The sequence below is a fragment of the Anabrus simplex genome, chromosome 1 (genome assembly GCF_040414725.1).
Source record: "Anabrus simplex isolate iqAnaSimp1 chromosome 1, ASM4041472v1, whole genome shotgun sequence".
Classification (NCBI taxonomy): Eukaryota; Metazoa; Arthropoda; class Insecta; order Orthoptera; family Tettigoniidae; genus Anabrus; species Anabrus simplex.
The window spans coordinates 392,441,245-392,461,936 of record NC_090265.1 but is presented as its reverse complement, the minus strand read 5'-3'; the positions used below and the strand labels follow the sequence as shown (position 1 = coordinate 392,461,936).

At 38.6% G+C, this 20,692-nt stretch overlaps 2 protein-coding genes across 5 annotated transcripts in view; both read left to right on the top strand.

The window, feature by feature from the left end:
* Window positions 1-20,692, top strand: part of LOC136856830 (sodium channel modifier 1) — a 100,736-nt gene that overhangs the window by 59,581 nt on the left and 20,463 nt on the right. For 2 of the 4 annotated variants that reach the window (XR_010858468.2, XR_010858470.2), the window contains exons 4-6: window positions 7,079-7,264; window positions 12,562-12,850; window positions 14,267-14,415. Coding sequence is in view for 1 of the 4 variants with exons in the window: in XM_067134995.2 (XP_066991096.2) it covers window positions 7,079-7,264; window positions 12,562-12,850; window positions 14,267-14,363 (572 nt within the window). In the remaining 3 variants the exon portion in view is untranslated. Of the gene's footprint in view, window positions 1-7,078; window positions 7,265-12,561; window positions 12,851-14,266; window positions 14,581-20,692 lie in introns of those variants that run through there. The other 2 variants (XR_010858469.2, XM_067134995.2) reach the window with 2 other exon arrangements.
* LOC137499127 (putative nuclease HARBI1) lies at window positions 17,332-19,928 on the top strand. The gene is made up of 2 exons (XM_068227111.1): window positions 17,332-17,723; window positions 18,930-19,928. The coding sequence occupies exons 1-2, from the start codon at window positions 17,332-17,334 to the stop codon at window positions 19,849-19,851; spliced, it is 1,314 nt and encodes a 437-aa protein (XP_068083212.1). The 3' UTR covers window positions 19,852-19,928.

Below are 20,692 nucleotides of genomic sequence, written 5' to 3'. Positions count from 1 at the left end.
GTCCCGCCTCCACTTTGTCCAGCACAAATCTCACATGGATGACCAGGATCTGAACCATGGTTTCCAGCGGTTAGAGGCTGACACGCTGTCGTCTGAGCCATGGAAGCTGTTGTTGTTGTTGTTTATTATTATTTATTATTATTATTCTTATGATTATTATTTATTGTCGTAGGAATGTGTCGACCCCATCGCCCAGTGAGAAACCTCTGCAATCAGCTACTCAAGCATTGGCGGGAAAACCGTAATGTTTGCGGTGTATGAAGGAAATGCCTACTCCCAGTCCTGAACAACTAGGATGAAATAAGGCAGGAAGCCTTCTTCACAATTTCTTAAAATTATCCTTCACCTTTGTAAATAACATTTAGATTTGTAACTCAAGGTTGGCTCAATGCCGTAAAATAACAGCCAGAGAACATCTTGAGGCAAACACATTTCACAGTCTCATTTTTCATCATTTCATTTATCACCTTTCCAGATCACATCTGGAATTGCAAACCCTGACCACAGTCAGATTCTTGATCATTGATCAGACAATCAAACTAATATGCGAATCTTCTATTGAAAGAATTTTTCTTTTTTTATGCTAGGGGCTTTACGTCGCACCGACACAGAGAGGTCTAATGGCGACGATGGGATAGGAAAGGCCTAGGAGTTGGAAGGAAGTTGTCGTGGCATTAATTAAGGTACAGCCCCAGCATTTGCCTGGTGTGAAAATGGGAAACCACGGAAAACCATTTTCAGGGCTGCCGATAGTGGGATTCGAACCTACTATCTCCCGAATGCAAGCTCACAGCCGCGCGCCTCTACGCGCACGGCCAACTCGCCCGGTATTGAAAGAATCCACTGGTTTGGACAGCTATATAATCTTCCAGACAAAGACACCATTTGGATACGGGGGGGTGTCAGATAGAGGATTGTGGCGAGTTGGAGCATCCAGACATATAATAATCAGTCATGCAAATTAATCAAACTAAGAATGTACTTGTATTTTGTATTTGCCAACATTAAATATCAATTCATTGGTGAAGGTTGGCAAGTTGAAACATCTAATAGATATTTTGAATCAACATAAAATTGTGATTACAGCTCTTCAAGAATTACGTAATTCTGATCAGAACCCAATTGAATTAGGAAGGTATCGTCTCTATAAAGGACCTCCAGGTGAAAGAGTCATAAAGAATGTTCCTCAATTCGGAGTTTGTTTCTTGGTACACAATAGAATTTTAGATTCCATTATTGATTTTTCCTCAAATTCATCAAGAGTAGCATTATTAACGATTAAAGTGGAAAACAAGATCTATTCATTGATTAATGATGCTCCAACGAATGAAAAGAACAGAACTGACAAAAAGGGAACAGCTTTTGGGATGAACTAGACCAATTAGTAACGAATATACCTGATACTAACATTAAAATTCTTCTTGGAGATTTTAAAGCAGAGATTGAACGAGGGAGAAAATTTTGTGTTGTGGTGGGACGATGGCCAGTGAATAAATTAACGAACAAGAATGGCAAACGGTTAATTGAATTTAGTATTAACCATGGACTAATTTTAAAAACAACAAGGTTTAAAAGAAAACCGCATAAATTAATGACTTGGAAAAGTCGCTTATAACATCAAAATGTAAGCAGTATGTTATATCAGCAGAAGAACGGGCTGCACGATTGTCTAGAATGAAGAAGTTTTGGGAAAAGAAGAAATTATCAAGTTTTTAAAAATGAACTTAGTTTTTGATGTACTTATGTTTTGAATATTTTATTGTATAAGGTTGATTTTGGTGCTTCAATGTGGGCGTAAACAGTGTAAATAAATAAATAAATAAATAAATAAATAAATAAATAAATAAATAAATAAATAATAATTATTTAATCACTTTACCGTCCACGGTTGGATTTTCCCTCAGACTCAGCGAAGATTGGATGGGACGGGCAAGGAAGTGGGAAGGAAGCGACTGTGGCCTTAAATTAGGTACCATCCCAGCATTTGCCTGGAGAAGAAGCGGGGAAACCACAGAAAACTACTTCGAGGATGGCTGAGGCAGGAATCGAACGTCCCTATCTGATGGACAAATCACCATCAACACCATCATATGCCATCACGCCATTTGAGCACTGTGAAAAGGTTTGGAATTTTATACCACCGGTTAACGGTGTCTGCTCACCTAGGTTCCACGCTGTAACGATCATTGCCACTGTGCGAACTATATGTATCGATGAAGATAATGTGCTTTCATATAACAGAATGGAAAAAATGATTCACTCATTTAATGGAAAGATAGTATTTTTCACTAAATGGTCAACATTGCATTGTTCTTGTAACCCGTATCTGATATGAATTTAAGTCTCTTGAACGTTCCCTTTTTCTCAATATACTATCTTTGGAAGGCAACAGAAGTCACGGTGTATCACGATGTATGTAGTTCAACCTCAAGCCGATAGATATAGCCATATAGCTATGTCATTATGGCGAATCTGAAACAATAACTTCGCTCGTAGAAACTTACTTTTCTTTAAAAGAGTGCAAAAGTTGTGGTCATGAGAGATTCATTGTATTTTTCTTGTAAAGCCCAAGACAAAATTTTATAAGTGGTACCAATTTCAACTGTTGAAACATTCTTGTTTTGTCAATATCGCTGTGAATGACAAACAGAATAAGGATTTTATACATATATGTATGGATAACAAAACATACCTGTAAAAAGAAACACTATTAGAAACAAAGAATGGCATGTTTCGTTATTGAAAAAACATCATCAGATTTTATGAAATCACATTTTTTTAAAATTATAAATTGTTTAGAAATGTAGAAATATTTGTTTATGTTTATATCCTGTACCACATGAAAGAAAAGTTATTTTAATGATTTGCTCCAGTAGTACTACCTTTCTCCTTGCTAGTCTAACAAAGAGTGCAAGGGGCTGTAATGTTCTGTCAATGGCATGAGGCCATCTCGCTAGTTTGTTGGTAACTTTCCGTTACATCATGCTTCTTTACCTTGTGACTTCTTCCTGTGTTCCGTCTTCCCACACTGACTACCATTATGTTTGTCCTATTTTATGTTCCTTTTCTTATTCCTCCTATCTGTATATGATGAGCAGTTGAATTAGAGATACCAGAGTTGTTGTGTGTAGCAACCCCTTTCACCCTGATGACATTGGTAATGTGGTGACATGACTGGGATTCCACAATATACCAGGAGCATGGGAAATAATATTGTTCCACAATCATTTCTTGTACTGTACAGACTCTCATAATGCAGAGAGATTGTTCGGAGCTGGGTCAACAGCGTGCACATCTCTCTATACAGTGTCCTAGGTATACTCAATAGGATTGAGATCAGGTGACCTTAGGGACTAGGCAAGCATCCTCATGCACATGATGTGCTCATTGAACCAGTCAATCACAATTCAGGAGTGACTGGATGGTGTATTGTCTTGTGGTACATACAGGTCTTCTGCAGTATGCTGGAGGTGAAGAAATGGGTGGACATGATCTGACAGCAGGTTTTTGTATCATTCGTTGGTGACGGACATTGTCAGATGTACCAGGGGTCCCATTTCATCCCGTATAAACAGTCTCCATACGATGATACAATGCCTCTGGCCTGAACTGTACCCTGCTGACAAGTCAAATTGATTGCCTTGAGTGCTTGGAGATGCTCTTGCACTCTGCCATTGGTGTGCATAAATTGGTAGCATTACTCACTTGTACAGGCAATCTTTCTCTGTGCTTTGAAAATTCAGTGCTGGTGTTCCTGTGCCATTGTCATTCTTCGTGCCTTATGACGTGCGGTGAGCTGTGGTACTCAAATGGGACAGTGGCTTCTGTACTTCATTGTGAGGAGGTGGTCCTGGGTGGTATAGCTGCTCACACTTCGTTGTTATCCAGCATTGAATTCACAAGTAATCTGCTGTACTGTGACCCATCTGTCTGTGTTTACCATCCAGGTCAGTGACGGTGGCCCCTGTCATCAACACATTGTACCCCATGGCAGTTGACACCTTGACACCGGTGATAGTGGACAACAACGAAGAAATTCTGAGCCTTATCATTGCCAAATATGAAGCCCACTTATCCCTTCTTCAAGATTCATCATCGAGTGTAAAGAAAGCTGTGTTTAAAGATCTGAAACAGAAATATCAGACTCATATAAGAGAAATGAAGAACAGCTGGTGGCAGAAGAAGGCTCGAGAACTCCAAAGACTATCTGATGCCAGAGACCTGTGAAACTTCTACACGGGAATAAAAGAGATCTACAGTCCATCTTGCTCTTCAGTTGGAACTCTGAAAAAAGTTGGTGGTGCTAACACCCTCACCGATGGTAGAGACATCCTGGAGCGCTGGAAGGAGCACTTCTCCACTCTTTTAAACCAAAGCTCCACTGGTGCCAATGACTTTCTATGGGATGTGCCACAACTTCCCACTCAACCATGGATGGCGATGCCACCAACTTATCAGGAATTCTGTGTGGCACTTGATAGACAGAAACCTAGGCAAGCAACTGGACTAGACAACATCCCTCTGGAACTAATTCAAGGTGGAGGCTTACCCCTAAAAATTTTATCATTATTTTCAAGAAAGGTGACCGTAGTATATGTGACAACTATTGTGGCATTTCTCTGTTATCCATTGTAGGTAAACTTCTTGCAAGGATCCTGCCTAGCCTCCTGCAAGTGATCCCTGAGAGGACTCTACCAGAGTCTTAATGTGGTTTCCGAGCCTCCAGAGGTACTGTTGACATGATCTTTTGTGCAAGGCAATTGCAAGATAAATGCAGAGAACAACAGAAGCCTCTCTATTTTGTGTTTTATGACCTGGAAAAAGCCTTCGATAGTGTTCCAAGACACGCTATGTGGGCAGTTCTGAGACGCTTTGGCTGTCCTGAGCATTTTGTGGGCCTGGTGCAAGCACTTCATGATGGTATGACTGGACAGATTCTCTGTCAAAACAACTTCTCCAAACCATTCCCAATCCCACATGGATTGAAGCAGGGTTGTGTACTTGTTCCAACTCTGTTTGTCTTGTATCTGGTGGCCATGCTTTATGAAACAGCAGACAACCCCAGCATAAAGATTAAATATCACTTTGATGGTGGCCTCTTCAACTTAGCTAGACTTCACTTTCAAAGACATGCCAGTGTTACTACAGTAATTGAAACGCAGTATGCTGGTGATACCACATCGCCGGCTCTTACACCTGAGGAACGTTAACAGTCAGTCAACAGTTTCAAGGATGCATATGACCTTTTTGGCTTCACCATCAATGCCAAAAAAAAAAAAAACAAAAAAAAAAAAACCCAACAACCAAGGTACTTGCTCAGCCTGCACCAGGGACGAACATCCCAGATTTTAACATTACCATCTCAAACACCAAACTAGAACAAGTAGACCACTTCACTTACCTTGGGAGTATCTTGTCAAAGAGCTGTACTTCAGAACAGGATGTGGAAAACAGGCTTCGTGCTGCCCATGTGGCCTTTGTCCGACTATCACACAGAGTCTTAAGGAATAAAAACCTTACAATTCGCACAAAACTAATCGTATACCAGGCTGTAGTCATCTCTACACTTCTCTATGGCTATGAAACGTGGACCTTATACTGACATGACATAAAAAAGCTGGAGTGCTTTCACCAGCAAAAATACGTTCCATCATGTACATCAAGTGGGAAAACTACATTCCTAATGTTGAAGTTCTCGAGAAAGCATGTGCTAAGAGTGTAGAAGCATTGGTCGTTAGACATTGCCTCAAACGGGCAGGACATATGCGCCGTATGCATGACACCAGACTACCGCGCCAGATCCTCTGTGGTGAACTTGGCTCCGGTTCAAGACCACGGGGTGTCCCCTTGAGATGTTTCAAAGACCTACTGAAACAAACCTTAAAGATGGCAGAAATAAAGCCACAAACCTGGGAAACACTTGCCAAGGACTGTTTACTTTGATGGCAAAGTGTGTGTGCCTCAGTTCAACACTTCGAACAAGAACGCCGTAGACTTGAAAATCTTAAGCGACAGGAACGCAAACTTCGCCAAACCCAGCCAAGATCTCCCCCGTCCTGCAGCTGCGCGATGTGTGGACGTATGTTCTATGCAAGAATTGGCCTATTAGTCAGGAAATCTGGAAACTCGCAAACGAGTAACTGCCGTCGCCGCCGACATACTCGTGGTACAGTCTGGACATAGTGGTCCATGGAAAATCCATTGCCTGCATGATTTCGGAGATGGAATAGTCCATACACATGGCACCAACAATCTGGCTGCGATTAAATGCGCCGAGATCTCATGTCTTACCCATCCTCTGCTCACCTGTTTCTCACATGGACTGTACGAAGTCTAATGACATCACAGTCATGTACCATACCTACATTCGCTAGTTCAGTCATGGCGCCATTTTTCCAAAATAGCAGCTATACATTGCTTTACATTTTCTCACTGAAGACAGAGAGTAATTGTTCTTTGACTTAAAAATCAGTCAGTGCAACACTATTTCAATTTTGTTAAGTACTGCATATTTCATTTTTAATTTTGTAATATAAATTTATTTTCTGTTTACTTTTGATGAGTATCCAAATCAACTAGCAGATTTTAGATGCTGTGCCTTGACACCACATTATTTCCAAGACAGAGCAATGCAAATAGTAAATACCACATGCATAATATACAGATCCTGAGGTAAAATTATTTACTAGCTATGATTTTCAAATATTGCTGTAAAATGGGGTTCTTGACTCTGTACGGAAAATAGTAAGCCTCTTGAAGAAAATCTTATAAGTCATGATAGGAAGCCTTCTATCTGTTATATGCTAAAACTTCTTCATAAATCTTCAGTCATAAAATATTGTTCATATAGCTACAGATCAGTACATAAAAATGGAAGGCATACTTTGATACAAAAAGAAAAATGCCAAATAAACTGCTGGCTGTAAAGGCTTATTCTCCCTTGTGATGGAAGGAGAGGTAGGTGTAGCAAACTTGAGGAGAAGGAGAAGGTATTCAAACTGGAAAAATGAATGTACTTTGGCTGACTTTTCATTTTAAAAAATCTCTAATTAAGAATATATTGTCTTTAATTGTGTAGAGCTTAGCAAATTCCTGGCCCATAAGAAGGAACTCGAAATGAAACAACTGAAAGCTGACCACTACGACTACCTGAAAACTGAAAGAAAGCTGTCTCAACCTGTTGCTAGACAGAAAAATAGCAAGAATGGACCTTCACGACTGTTTTCTAGAAAGACAGTCCTTGATGTTCCCGGGCTAAGTACAAGTAAGTACACCACTATTTTTTAAATTAAAATTTCAATAGTTTTTTAAAAACTAGGTGAAATATAAGTCCAGAGGAAAAATATGATTGTATACATCACAGAAGACTGTCCTTTTTAATTACATCCTCTACTGTTCTAATGGACTCACCAGATTTCTGTAAACTTTTTTATTCTGTTGAAATAATCTAAATATTTAACTGTTACTTTGGCCTTAACGTAGGAAGGTGTCCGCTGAGGGGAACCGTTATGGCAAAAAAGAGGCCCCCACTGCCTTAAGTAGAGTTATGTACTGTCGTTTAGAAATAAAGTAGACCTCTGGATCTTAGGCAACTATTGAATTGCAATGGAATAAATAAACATAGTCAAATATGTCAGAAATCATAATACTTGGTATTCATCAGATCTATAACTTGACCTACCTTATCCATTAGTATGTGTGCTAGGCATTGTAATATATATGCTGATCACAGGATATCAGTGTGGTATAAAAATCCAAGCAAAGCTTTAATTTCCTATTTACTTGTTTCTGAGGCGTCTTCCCTCTCTCTGTCACTCTCCACCGTAACTGAACTACACCATACTACCAGACTAACGTCTAAACTACACTTGTGATTTACATCCTTTACTCCACCACATGATACACTGAGCTTAATGACTCTTAAGGTCAGCGATATTCACTCCTTTTAATAATTTCGTACCTTAACTCGTAATTGGAGATATTAATAGTTAAACAACATAGGCCTAAAATCTGCATGGATAGGTGACTGCTACATTTCATGGGAGCTGAATAGCCCTTACAAACATCAACTTATGGGATCGTTGTGAGCAATCCAACTACAGTACACCACACTACACCATAGCTGTGTGAGCGAGAATGCCCCTCCACAGCTAGTCTGCCCTCTGCAAACTGCGAGAAAATTAAAACTCACTCTTAACTTACGTTAGCACTTGCACCGGGTAGAAATTACCCAAGACTGGCATCAATACACAAACATATCACTAGCTCGAATAACACACATGCTAGTAAAATATGAAACACCACCTGTCGGTGGGGGTCGCAGACGAAGAATACACCCACGGTATCCCCTGCCTGTCGTAAGAGGCGACTAAACGAGGCGACCAAGGGATGGTTATATTAGAACCATGAAACTCCTTGTGATAAGTACCACCACGCGGGGAACACCATGGGTCGCTATTCCTTGCACGTAGTACCGCTATGTTAGGTACCAAATAGGTTTGTGATTAGTAGCAAACGAGAGCGTGACAGCTTTACAGTACCTGTGATTAGTAGCACTATTTGAGCGTCACCGTGGTATGACGGAACCCATGGTTCTGCCTTGCCTATGATTAGTACCCACTATATGAGGAACACCACAGGATAGTACAAGTCCCTGTGGTTAGTACACTTAGGTGTGAACACCATAGATTTGCGTTGCCTGTCAATGACGCCGCAATGTGCGAAACACAGTAGGTCTGTAAAACATGTGCAAGTTTCATTACCTGTGAATAATACCATAATGTGTGGAATACTGTGAGTCTACGCTACTCTTGATTAGTATCGCAACATGACAAATACCATGGTTCTACTTTTCTAGTGATAAGTACCATTATGAGGGGTTGATGACTTGGATTTTGGACTCCTTTCGACTACAAGCATCATCGATTCAGTATCGTGCTATAGAAGCAGTCCCATGGTCATTAATACTATTGTTTTACGCCAGCTTCTGTGCATGTGAGACACTGTGGGTCAGTTCCACTGATCGTTTTAAATTCATATCCATCCATTCATTCATTCTTTCTTTCTCACCTCACGAGAACTCTCAGGAAAAATGGCTACTCGCTCAATAACAACCGACGAGTCCTTAAAAAATCAGAAGAGAACAAAGAAAAGGCCGCTGCAGGAGAAAACAACGGGAAAGAAGAACTGACCAGCCCGAAAACAGCGATACTGCCATGCATTAAAAACACTACAGACAGGATCGGCAAGATACTGGACAAATACAACATAAAAACTATCTATAAACCTCACCGGAAGCTAGCCCGTTATCTACCACCAGTAAAAGACACAATAGAATTACAGGCCCCTGGAGTATATCACATTGAATGTAGCTGTGGAGCTTGTTATGTAGGTGAGACAAAACGTCTGATCTCCACCCGCCTAAAAGAACATATCCGTCACACCAAGAACCAAAACACAGATATTTCAGCGGTAGCCAAGCATTCCTACGAAACTAGGCACGGAATATCATTTGACAAGACCAAGATCGTAGCAGCTATCCCTTGGAATCTGGAAAGGAAAATCCGCGAGGCTATCGAAATCAAGAAACATCCGAACAACATAAATTTAGAAGAAGGATATAAAATCAGTAATTCTTGGATGCTTATTCATAGTTTAAGACATACAGACCACAACATAAACACACGGGCCGCAACCCCATTACATAACAGTGCGGGCAAGCCCCCACTACCTGGCTGTGACACACACGTTCCAGAATAGTCACGAAACAGCCAGGGCTTACGTCAGCCAAAAAGGCTAGGATATAAAAGGCCAAGATCAGGGCCACTCTAGTAGTGTAATTTCTGCCTGGGAGACTGATTACCTCAGATCGAGTAGGGGTATTTCAGTCACCTTGACAAAGAATACTGCAATGTATTCGAAACGTCGGCCAACTGTACGTCATGTGCAGACAAGTACAACACGGTTCAACCTGGAAATTAAATTAAATAATTCTTCACACCGGGGAAGCTTCACTTCTAAGATCTTTTTTCCTTTACGGCTATTTTGGGAACAGGGTTTCAAGATCTATGTCAGTAACTTAATGTTGGTGTAGGCTATGAACTAATAAACTTTGCCAATATTCTCCCGTTTCCACAACAATTTCATGAAACATTGAAGTGCAAGCTGCTGAGGTACAAGCTAAAATGTTGTCTGAAATTGTTTGAGCTGCAGAGAATGGTGCTTTTGCATGTACAGCAACTTAAATTTTGAGTACAGAAGAGAGGGAGAGGAAGTATTCTCCATTGTGTGATCCATGTGTTCTGAATACTCATTTAATAATACTCGTAAAACGCATGTGGATTTGTCGACCAAGAAAATGTTTTTTTTTTTTTTTTTTCCTTTTTAAAATGACATGTTGATTTGGCTGAGAAGCTATCTTTATTAATGAAGTTTATATTTATTTATTAAAATATCATCTTTCTGATGACGACCCACCAAGACTTGCTCCGCTAGCAAAGAAAATATTGTTTATTCCAGCCTGCAATGCAGCAAGTGAAAGAAATTTCAGTTCATCTGGTTATCATACTAGTGACAAAAGGAGCTTGCTTAATCCAGATGAAGTGAATGGTGCTTTCTTGATTCATTCTCTACTAAAACAATAATGGTGAATATATTGAATGATGTGAAAGACAGTACAAGTTAACATTCCATGCCTGCTACTGTGATAAGTTGATCTCGCAGTATATTTCGTTATATTTGCATGTGTCCAACATTTTATAGGCAGCCAATCCCCTTTCCTTGGTCTTTTCATGCTCGTTCATCTTAACTTCGTTGACACTGTCCGTACATGCATCAATGGCCTTACCTCAGGCAACATGCTGCTTGCCAACCTGCTCAACAAGTTACGAGTTCTTATTGGTTGGGTAATTCCACTACTATACTTTTTATTCCTCTTTTCTATTTAAAAAGGGACATGTTTCATCTCTCTTATGAGACATCTTCACCCAGCGTTATTTTATATATACAGATAACTGAGTAATCTGACAGCACAGAGTGCCACATGAGATATGGCATGCTCAAAACATTGGCAGGTGTGGAGTGCTGTACTGAACTGCGTGGTGCAGCCTGTGCATTTTGCTACCATTTGTCATAGGGATTGTGAACTTAGACTTCCTTTTACATAGGGGTAGTTTATTGTTTCAAAGTCCTTTTGGTGGAGATCTATCGACTCTGTTGTCTGTTTCCTTTCTTTTTGAGCAGTTTGAAAGTCATGAATTTTAGCGCAGTGACAACTGATCTGGGTGGGAAAATGAAAAATGCGACTCTCTTATGAGAGTATTTCTTTACTTTTTAACCCTTCTTTAGTCGCGCGAAAATTATTACGTTACTAGTTGCGCACGGAGGTAACCTCAAGGGCTAAAAATGCGCGTAATTTTTGTCCTTTGAGATGTTGTTTTGGCATGTTCGTTTGCAGTATTCTTCGGTATAATTAAAAGAAACCCTTTTAAGTATTAGTAGGTTATTCTTACACAGTTTGTTTGATCTAAAATCAGAATACTGTAGGCCTTAACTGTGACGAATGGTCTTATGATATTACCTACGACGATCACATCATATGAAATAATATTTTTCAAAAATACGTTTAAAAGAACAGAACAACAAAGTCATCGACCTAGAAAATAAATAATATGCACTAAAATATAAGGTTTTTTGCTTATTTGCACATGGAGGAAACGTCCAGGTGATGTCACTTGTCACAACAATGATCCCACACTCCCTTACAGGATGCACGATAGCGCCGAAATGCTGACAGGACGAGTCCAAATGAACAAGGAGAAAGGTATAGGGGTGGGGAGACCAACAGTTCAACTGAGAAGTTCAGTACCATGCAAAATGTAATCTCCGTGAGCGACTAAAGGAGGGTTAAGAAAGGTTATGATGACTTGTGTGATGGTGATCTTAATTCTGGTGATAGTTTGTTGATATATGATGTTGTTGTGGTGAAAATGAATGCTGAAAGTGGAGATAATTGGTGTGCGTGCGTGTGTGATGTTGGGCTATGTGCTTATGCATTCCAATGGGAAGGTACAGGAAGTAGTTCACAGTGAGATATTTTGTGTTGTAGAGTAGAAGGAGTGCGTTATATTGTACCTTTTTTGTGCATATGTACTGAAACTACCGAGTTACAGGGGTTTCAGTACCACAGTATCACACATTTTATACTCCTAACTCACGGTGAGTAGCGGCCTTCTCCTGCTTTAACGAGGCATGCACCGTGACTGCTCCCTCATTGAGGGGTTAAGGAATCAGATGATCATTTCATTAATTGATCATGTTCAGTACATACCTATTGATGAAAATGATTTAAAAGTCAAAAGTTGATTACTGTGTTATGTTGGAATATTTCCCACATTTTTCTGTCCAAACAAAGTTGTGCATTTCTGATAAAATGGTACATTTTTATAGAATTTGCGTAGATTTGCATTTATGTAGTAATTTACCATGCAAAACTTTCAAATTAAGATAATACATTGTTTCTCTCAGAGTATAATCTGATATTTGTTATGAATTTGCTTGCAGGTGAACAAGGTCAAAAAAATTCTCCCTCTGCCCAGTCACAAGTGCGTCATTATTTAAAGAGTTTATGGAAGAAAAGGGCTCTAGAAAAGACTGTACAAAAGCTTAGAGAAAATTATGGAGAGGGTACTCGACCACCAGAAAAATATGAATGTGAGAAAGTGGAGAATGACAAAAAGTTGCTGGTTCAATCTGACAAAATTGGTACCACCACCACCACCACCACCACCACCAAACCTGAACTTGATGAAACTAAGATGAAGAAAGCAGAATATAATTTGCAGCTCAGAATGTAATTTCATTTGAACTATGGTTGCATGTTGAGTTACATGTACTAAATTTTGTTATAGAAGTTCTTACTTTTTGTAGAGCAGTGGTGCTCAGCTGGGCACCCGCTGAGGCTAGCCCAGTGCAGCCGGGCTGACGTGATGTAAATACAGGCAGATGACGTAGTGAGCATACGTCACAGTGAAGCGAGAGAGCGAACACACTTTGCAGGGAAGTGACAGAGCATTGACGTTTGATTGTGGTTATGAAGCTCTCCTTCACTACTCAGCAAAATGCTGATTGGGATACAGAATTTAAAATAAAATGCTATAATAAAAAATTTAAAAAATAAAAACAGACCTTTTCAAGATATTCCAGTTCAATTTGTATTGCGCTTGATATAAACAGTTTTATTTTCTTATATTTATTCATTCAAAGAAAACTGACACGTTATAATTTTCATGTTACAATCTACAAAGTTACAGGATTTAAGCATACAAGCTACAATTTATAATTCGTTGAATGGGAATGACAATATTTCCATTAAAAAAAAATAAAATTCCTGTTATTCATTATACAAAAAATGAATATAATTACATAATTCAACAAGTTAACTGCTTGATTTTCCACAAGGCTATAGTGTTATTTGACTTCCCTGGTTCACTGAATTTCTGAAAATAGTATTTAAAATTCAACAGGCATCCAATGATAATAGCTAGCCTGTAAATGGTGAGAGGAAGTTTCGTCATGAGTGAGGACATTGTAGGATTAAAGTACAACAACAATGCAAATGTATCTACCAGATGGATGCACAGTATGCCTTCAAATAAATAACCTCACTGATTTTATTCCCAGTAAGAATGATTGGATTGTTGGTGAGCTTATCAGATAATTTAAATCCAAACAACTACAACCCACAACTTATCCACCTTAACTCCGTATTATATAAGAAATGTTTCTAAAGCACCTCTTAAAATGTAATAGTGAAAATTGTAATTCATTACGTACATTATAAAAATATTTGAGGTTGTAGGCCTAATTCTTTCTTATATGCAGTGAAAAAACATAAACTGCAATGAACATAAATAACTTATTTCTTACAATGTAAATTGAAAATGATGTGTATTTCTGCCCTCTTTCTTTCATTATTTCGTGCCTCCATTTCAAACTCGTGTATCGTTGCAATGATTGAGTGACTGGGAGAACTTCGCCCAACCTTCACGGCCTGTGATGTACCCACAACGTCACTGTCAGCTTACAGTGCTGGGTGCCCGCGGGATGGAATGCCCAGCATGAGCACCTCTGTTGTAGAGTGTGAGAGTAAGGTTAGTGATGACTTGTAAACAAAACGTTAATGGTATGCAAGTTAGGTGTAGGTCATAACATAACTCAACATGAAATGATTATTGAAGGATGTTTATTCCAATACTCTTTATTATAGGTCTGGTTGGATCAAGGATGAAGATGGAAAATGGACCAAAGATCCAAATGTTGAATTTGATAGTGATGAAAATGAACCATTCGATCCACCATCTTGAACCTTAGTGATGTGGTCAGAGATTAAGATGCAGACAGCAGCAAATGGCAGAGGTACATATATTGTGCAAATTGGTTTGATGTAAGTCGTGTACAAAGAGGTCAGGATTTTAAATACCATATTACAATATATTGCAACATTCTTGTATAAATCCTAATTTTAGGAACTTTGGGGATCAAGAATTGATTAAAAGAACTTAAATCATTTGTTGTTTTTGTCATTTTTTGAGAGAATCCGATTATTATCTAAATCTACTTTATACCATATGTGGCAAAATATATGGCACTAAAATGTTAAAAGCTATTAAAAACTATTTAAAATAGTATGTGCTTGATCCACCTTGTCAATACGCTTCCATAATTGAAAATCATTTATTCAAACATGTTTCAGGAGCATTCAAGGAAGTCCAATGAAAGAATAAAAACTATATCACTTTCGTTTTCTTAGCCCAAATTTAAAAAAGTATTACCGGTATATCTTAATTCACCATATCAATGAATAAACAAACATTAGTGAAATATTAGGAAAATTATCATTACCATACATAAAATGTTAATACACTCAACTCTCTGTTTACTATAATCGGATCAACCGCATTGTAGCTTAACTGCGATATCCAAAACACTAAAAATGCATGAGTGTTAGGAGTTCCAGTAATACAAGCACAACAAACAGTTACGCATGGGGCTGCCTTGGCAAATGCTGAGTCATTGCTGGAGTACATCAAGGGCCAGGATGATGCTCTCGTCACCGAAAAACTTGTTTTGAGAAACTTGAGAAGCAAAATAAAGAAAAAGTGTTTCTCGGCACAAAAGCAGAAAACCATGACTTATTTTCAGAAACAGTAAAGTTAGGTAGTCTAAAAAATTTTCTTTGCCTTATTAGTTTCAACAAAAATGCTGTTTATTTTGCCATTTATTTATTAATTGTGCTAAGTGCTACTTTTACTGTGACGTATTGGGTAAGTTAATAAAAAACAATACAGTAGTATCATTTATTAATTTTTTCTTTTGCTAGTGGGTTTACGTCGCACCGACACAGATAGGTCTTATGGTGATGATGGGATAGGAAAGGCCTAGGAGTTGGAAGGAAGCGGCCGTGGCCTTAATTAAGGTACAGCCCCAGCATTTGCCTGGTGTGAAAATGGGAAGTATCATTTATTACCATTTTAACTGTACTTTCAGTACGCCTGTTCTATTTTAAACTTTTTGCGGGTTAACCGTGGTTTTACTTATCCGGGAAGCCTTAACTGTACATTGAAAATCCACAACCTGTGTCCAATCATTTGACTGGGTCAGGAATGGAATGAATGAAGCCCCTATCTAGCGGCGAGGATTTAACCCTACATTATCCCAGTTAATCGAGAGTTGAGTGTATTTAGATAATGTTGAATGAGAATACCTAAATAAATTTAAGATCTTCAAGTTTTATCTTTTCCTTCCTTAAATGATTAAATGCTAGTTTATACAAAGGGTTTTTATCTGTATGTCTTTCATTCAAACTTGTTTCAAAGTGATTCCTTTTGTGAGCAAAATGAATTTCTAAACTTTCTAAAACATTCATGAATTTTAAATAGTTTTTAATAGCTTTAGACAAGTCAGTACAAGAATAAATACAAATACCTATTATGGTTAAGTTTATCAGCACTGAAAAGTTATTTAATTGTATTGGTATAGTACATATTCAATACCATCATTGTGACACACATTGTTCATAATGTTTCTGAAGACTGTTGAACATGTTGATGAACAAGGTTTCTATAGGGGCACAACTCTTGATATTATCTTCTCGTGTAATTCAGGAATATTTTTAGGTTGGTCATCTGTCTTGAAAACTGATTTTTTCAACATGCCCAATATGTAGGCATCTGGAACTGTGAGGTCCAGAGAGGAGGCGGGGTACGGGAGTGGAGTTCTGTGATAAATTTGTTTATCTCCCGAGAGTTATTGCAGAATAGTAAGCGACTCCCCTGTGTTGGGAAAGTCATCCATGAATTTTGTTTGTGGTGACACTTCCTGGACGCCCTGTTATCCCCTTTCATTGACATAAGACTGATACTGTATGATGCAACTTTTCAGTGACAGCTAATATTGTCCTGTTGTTTGGTGCTTCATTATTAAATTGCTCCTCATACTGTTCATTTTTTTTTTTTTTTTTTTTTGCTTGTGGCTTTACGTCGCACCAACACAATTAAGGCCACGGCCGCTTCCTTCTAACTCCTAGGCCTTTCCTATCCCATCATCGCCATAAGACCTATCTGTGTCCGTGCATTGTAAAGCAAGTAGCAAAAAAACAAAAAGAAATGTTTTGCTATATTGTGCGAAATTAAAAAAAATGATGAATTTCAATTATACTAGTGGCCTGTTGCAGCTACAGCTGTGAACAAAGACTAAAAATGAAACTGATGATAAAGGAAGTGTGAGAAAAGTAATGGAAAATATACTGAATTCCGGAAGACCGTTTATTTGCCTTTAAACTTACACTTTCGTTGTGATTATACATAAGGAGGTTTTGAACCTTGGCTATTCATTGAAATTTTACAATGAATTCTATTTGCAAGACTTGAATCTATCACATGAAGCTGGCCGTATAATGCTCGGCAATTTTCAATAGTTAGTAAATCTGAACTGTACTTATAAATCGTCCCCTGAATCTTAAAACAGTATGGACCTAATCCTGGAATATGGCTATGGTTAGCAGAGAAGGATGCAAAGGACATTATAGGTGGTGGTGGTGATTATTGTTTTAAATGGAAGTACAATTAGGCATATTATATAACACAAATCTGTGAGCAAATATGGAAGGGATCACGCACTTTGAAAAATGAAGGTACTGGCCAAAGAAAGACAAGGGCCACGAAGGGCGTGAAACTGAAAGACTCCCTAGGCCTTGAATGCTCTAATACTGTCAAGGTCTGAAAAAGAATAAGTGAGGCCGCACACCGGACGCGTCAACATCTGCAACGCAACATGAAAAAGACTCGCTTGTTTGTCGCACTCGTGATGCAGACTTGTAGCCGCACACCGGAGAAGCATGTGTCTGCATCAATACGCTACGCATTATCAGCTGTTAACATGGCCTCCTCGAGTGAAGATGATGTTTTGCTGTACATGTGGTTGAAATTGCGTTACAAGAGGAAAATAAAATGGATTCATGATTTTAATATGTCGTGTGCTCAACATGGTGCTTATACCTTAGCGCATGATTTACTAAAAGATCCGGTAAAATTCCAGTCATACTACCGAATGTACCCCGAAAGCTACACAGAACTTCTTCAGAAAATTTCTCCATTATTAAGAAAACAAGACACAAACTACAGGAAGGCTATAAGTCCTGATGAAAAGCTACTTATAACACTAAGGTAAGTTCAAAGCTTAGAATAATAATTTGTTGTTAAAATAATTAAATTATTTATTAGATGATGAACACAGCTGCGAAATTGTTCATATTGACAAAGTATATAAAGAATATGTGTGCAATGTTTTGGTTTTTTCACTTATAACTTCATACCATACAGTGCTGTCTTTGTAACTACGTCTTATCAGTATGAGTGATCACGTTCTTCCTCGTTTTCTTCTGGTAAATTCTCTGCATACGAGAATGGTGAGATAGTATATGAGGAGCCCGTCTGACCACCGCAATGCAATACGGAAGTTGATGGATGGGAATGAGTATCACTATACTGAACATTCCTGGCTGATCCGTACAGCATGTCATTTAATTTTTGCTGCACAAACAACTTAAATGAGCTTTTAGCTGCAGGTGATAATTTAGCCACATCTGGTAGCAGGCTTTTGAAAAACAACTCATCAGGGTTATTACACTCCGCTTCAGCCGTACGCTTTGTTTTCATCTGAATATATGAAGAGAAAACTTCGTCAATATCCATTTTAATGGCGCTTCTTTTTGTATCTCTTCTACGTGTTCGAGGTAGCGGCTGCATAATTTCTTGAGCACTATTCTCCTCGTCGTTTTCTTTTGTCATGGCCACTGATGATGGTTGTTCCTCTGTAGCAGATTGCTCCTCTTCATACGGATTTTCTACGTTTCCCACTTGTCTTCTTGATTTCGTAAATGGTGTCAAAAACGCCAAGTAGTCTGCAAGATAGTAGGGCTTTTTGGTTACTGCTGCTGAACCACTGGTAGGAGCTTGCCTTAAGTATCTGGACCAACAGTTCCTACAGTTTCTCCATTTGTCTTTACAGGTGGCCACTGCAATGAGAAAATACACTTATTATTATTATTATTATTATTATTATTATTATTATTATTATTATTATTTATTTATTTATTTATTTTATTTCATATAAAGGATGTCCTTGAGGCCAGAGCCCTATAGTAGGACTATACATACAATAGCTATACCAATGAATGCTTATTAACACATAAAAAATAAATTCACAACAAACATTTTATAACAAAAACAGTGCAGTTCAATGATATTAAATTTATAGAATGTGTGTATATGAGTGCAATTGTCAATAGTTTAATTTGGCTAAAATAATTTTTTACAAGCTTTTTAAAATTTAATTTAGCAGTAATAGTATTCATGGTCCTTTATTTCCAGGTACTTAGCTACTGGCAACAGCTTCAGATGCTTGAGCTTTCAGTTTAAAAGAGGAGAAACAACAATCGGCAAAATTGTGGATGAAGTGTGTTCGGCAGTATGGACAACACTTCAACCTGAGTTTATGCCTGCACCCTCAAAGGAGTTATGGGAGAATATTTCCGAAAGATATTTGGAACTCTGGAATATGCCTAACTGCATTGGTGCCATAGACGGGAAACACGTTCGTATCCAGTGTCCGAGAAACAGTGGCTCATCCTTCTATAACTACAAGGGCTATTTTTCTATTGTTCTATTAGCTTTGGTTGATGCAGATGGACTTTTCATTGTTATAGAAGCTGGTGACTATGGCAGAAACAGTGATGGTGGCGTGTTGCGAAACTCAGCTTTAGGAAGAAACCTTCAGCAGGGCACACTGAATATACCTGATCCCAAGAGGCTACCGAAAGATGATGATCACTGTTCACCATTTCCTTATTTTTTCGTTGGTGATGAAGCTTTTCCATTACAGAAGCATATCATGAGACCCTATCCGCGAAGAGAACTTACAAATGAAAGGCGGATTTTTAATTATAGGCTTAGCAGAGCTAGAAAGAGTGTAGAATGTGGTTTTGGAATGCTTGCTTCTAAATTTAGAGTTCTCGGTACAGCTATAGCCTGCAAACCTGATAAAATAGACAACATAATACGAGCAATTTGTGTTCTGCATAACTTCATTAGACTAAAAGACGGCGTTTTTAGTGAACCGAGTGTAACAGATAAGGATGAAAATACTGACAATACGATGCGTGTGTTGCAGAGATTGCAACCCTGCAACAGAAGAGCAACAGTTGAGGCTGTTGAATTAAGAAATCACTTGTGTTCTTACTTTATGAAACCAAACGTAGCCCTTTCTTGGCAGAATAAGTACGCTATAGAATAAATATAAATATAGCTGCACTATACATTATCAGTAATTCTGGTTGCGCAAGAAATGTTTATTCTTACATAATTAAACATGTAATTACTGTACATCGACCTAATTAATAAATATGTTACTGAATGTAAGTTACTTACCATTTAAATTTAATTCTTTGGACACTGCATGCCACGCTTTATCCACCTCGTTCTTATTCGAATGTCCTGGTAGCGAATAATCATATATTATTCGATATTTCTCCACGGATTGCACTAATTTAATGTTGATTTGTTCTTCATTCATGCTGGCACTTGTGTTCACTGGCACTGCTCAGAAAAAGCAGGAACAGAACTATACGAGAAGGTGTTTGCTTAAGACATGACGCATAGAAATGGAACATGCAGTGTCTTATCGCTCGTGTCTGCAGCAGGATGCTGATGATATCATCAAGACGCAGGCCGGTGTGCGGCGATTTGTGTTTTTCCATTGCTTATCACTGTGCTCCTTTCTGATGCGTCATGTCTCTGTGTCGCTGACGTGACTTGACGCGTCCGGTGTGCGGCCTGCCTAAGAGTTGACCAAGGGAGGTCAGATAGGATAGATGAAAGCGAGGAGCCTGGCACAAGCAAGTGGAAGCAATGCCAGGGCTCAGCTAAGGACCCTGTGGTCGCCAATCTACTCTTCCAAGTTAAGAACCCCTGGGCCCCTTTTAATCACTTCTTATGGCAGGCAGGGGATATCGTGGATGATATTCTACCACTTCCACCCAGGGGCAAAAGGACATTGTACTGTTATACTGCCTTATATTGTTAATGAAATCATTATCATGTAGCATCATACCTTTAAGTACGTCATTCACTTGAGG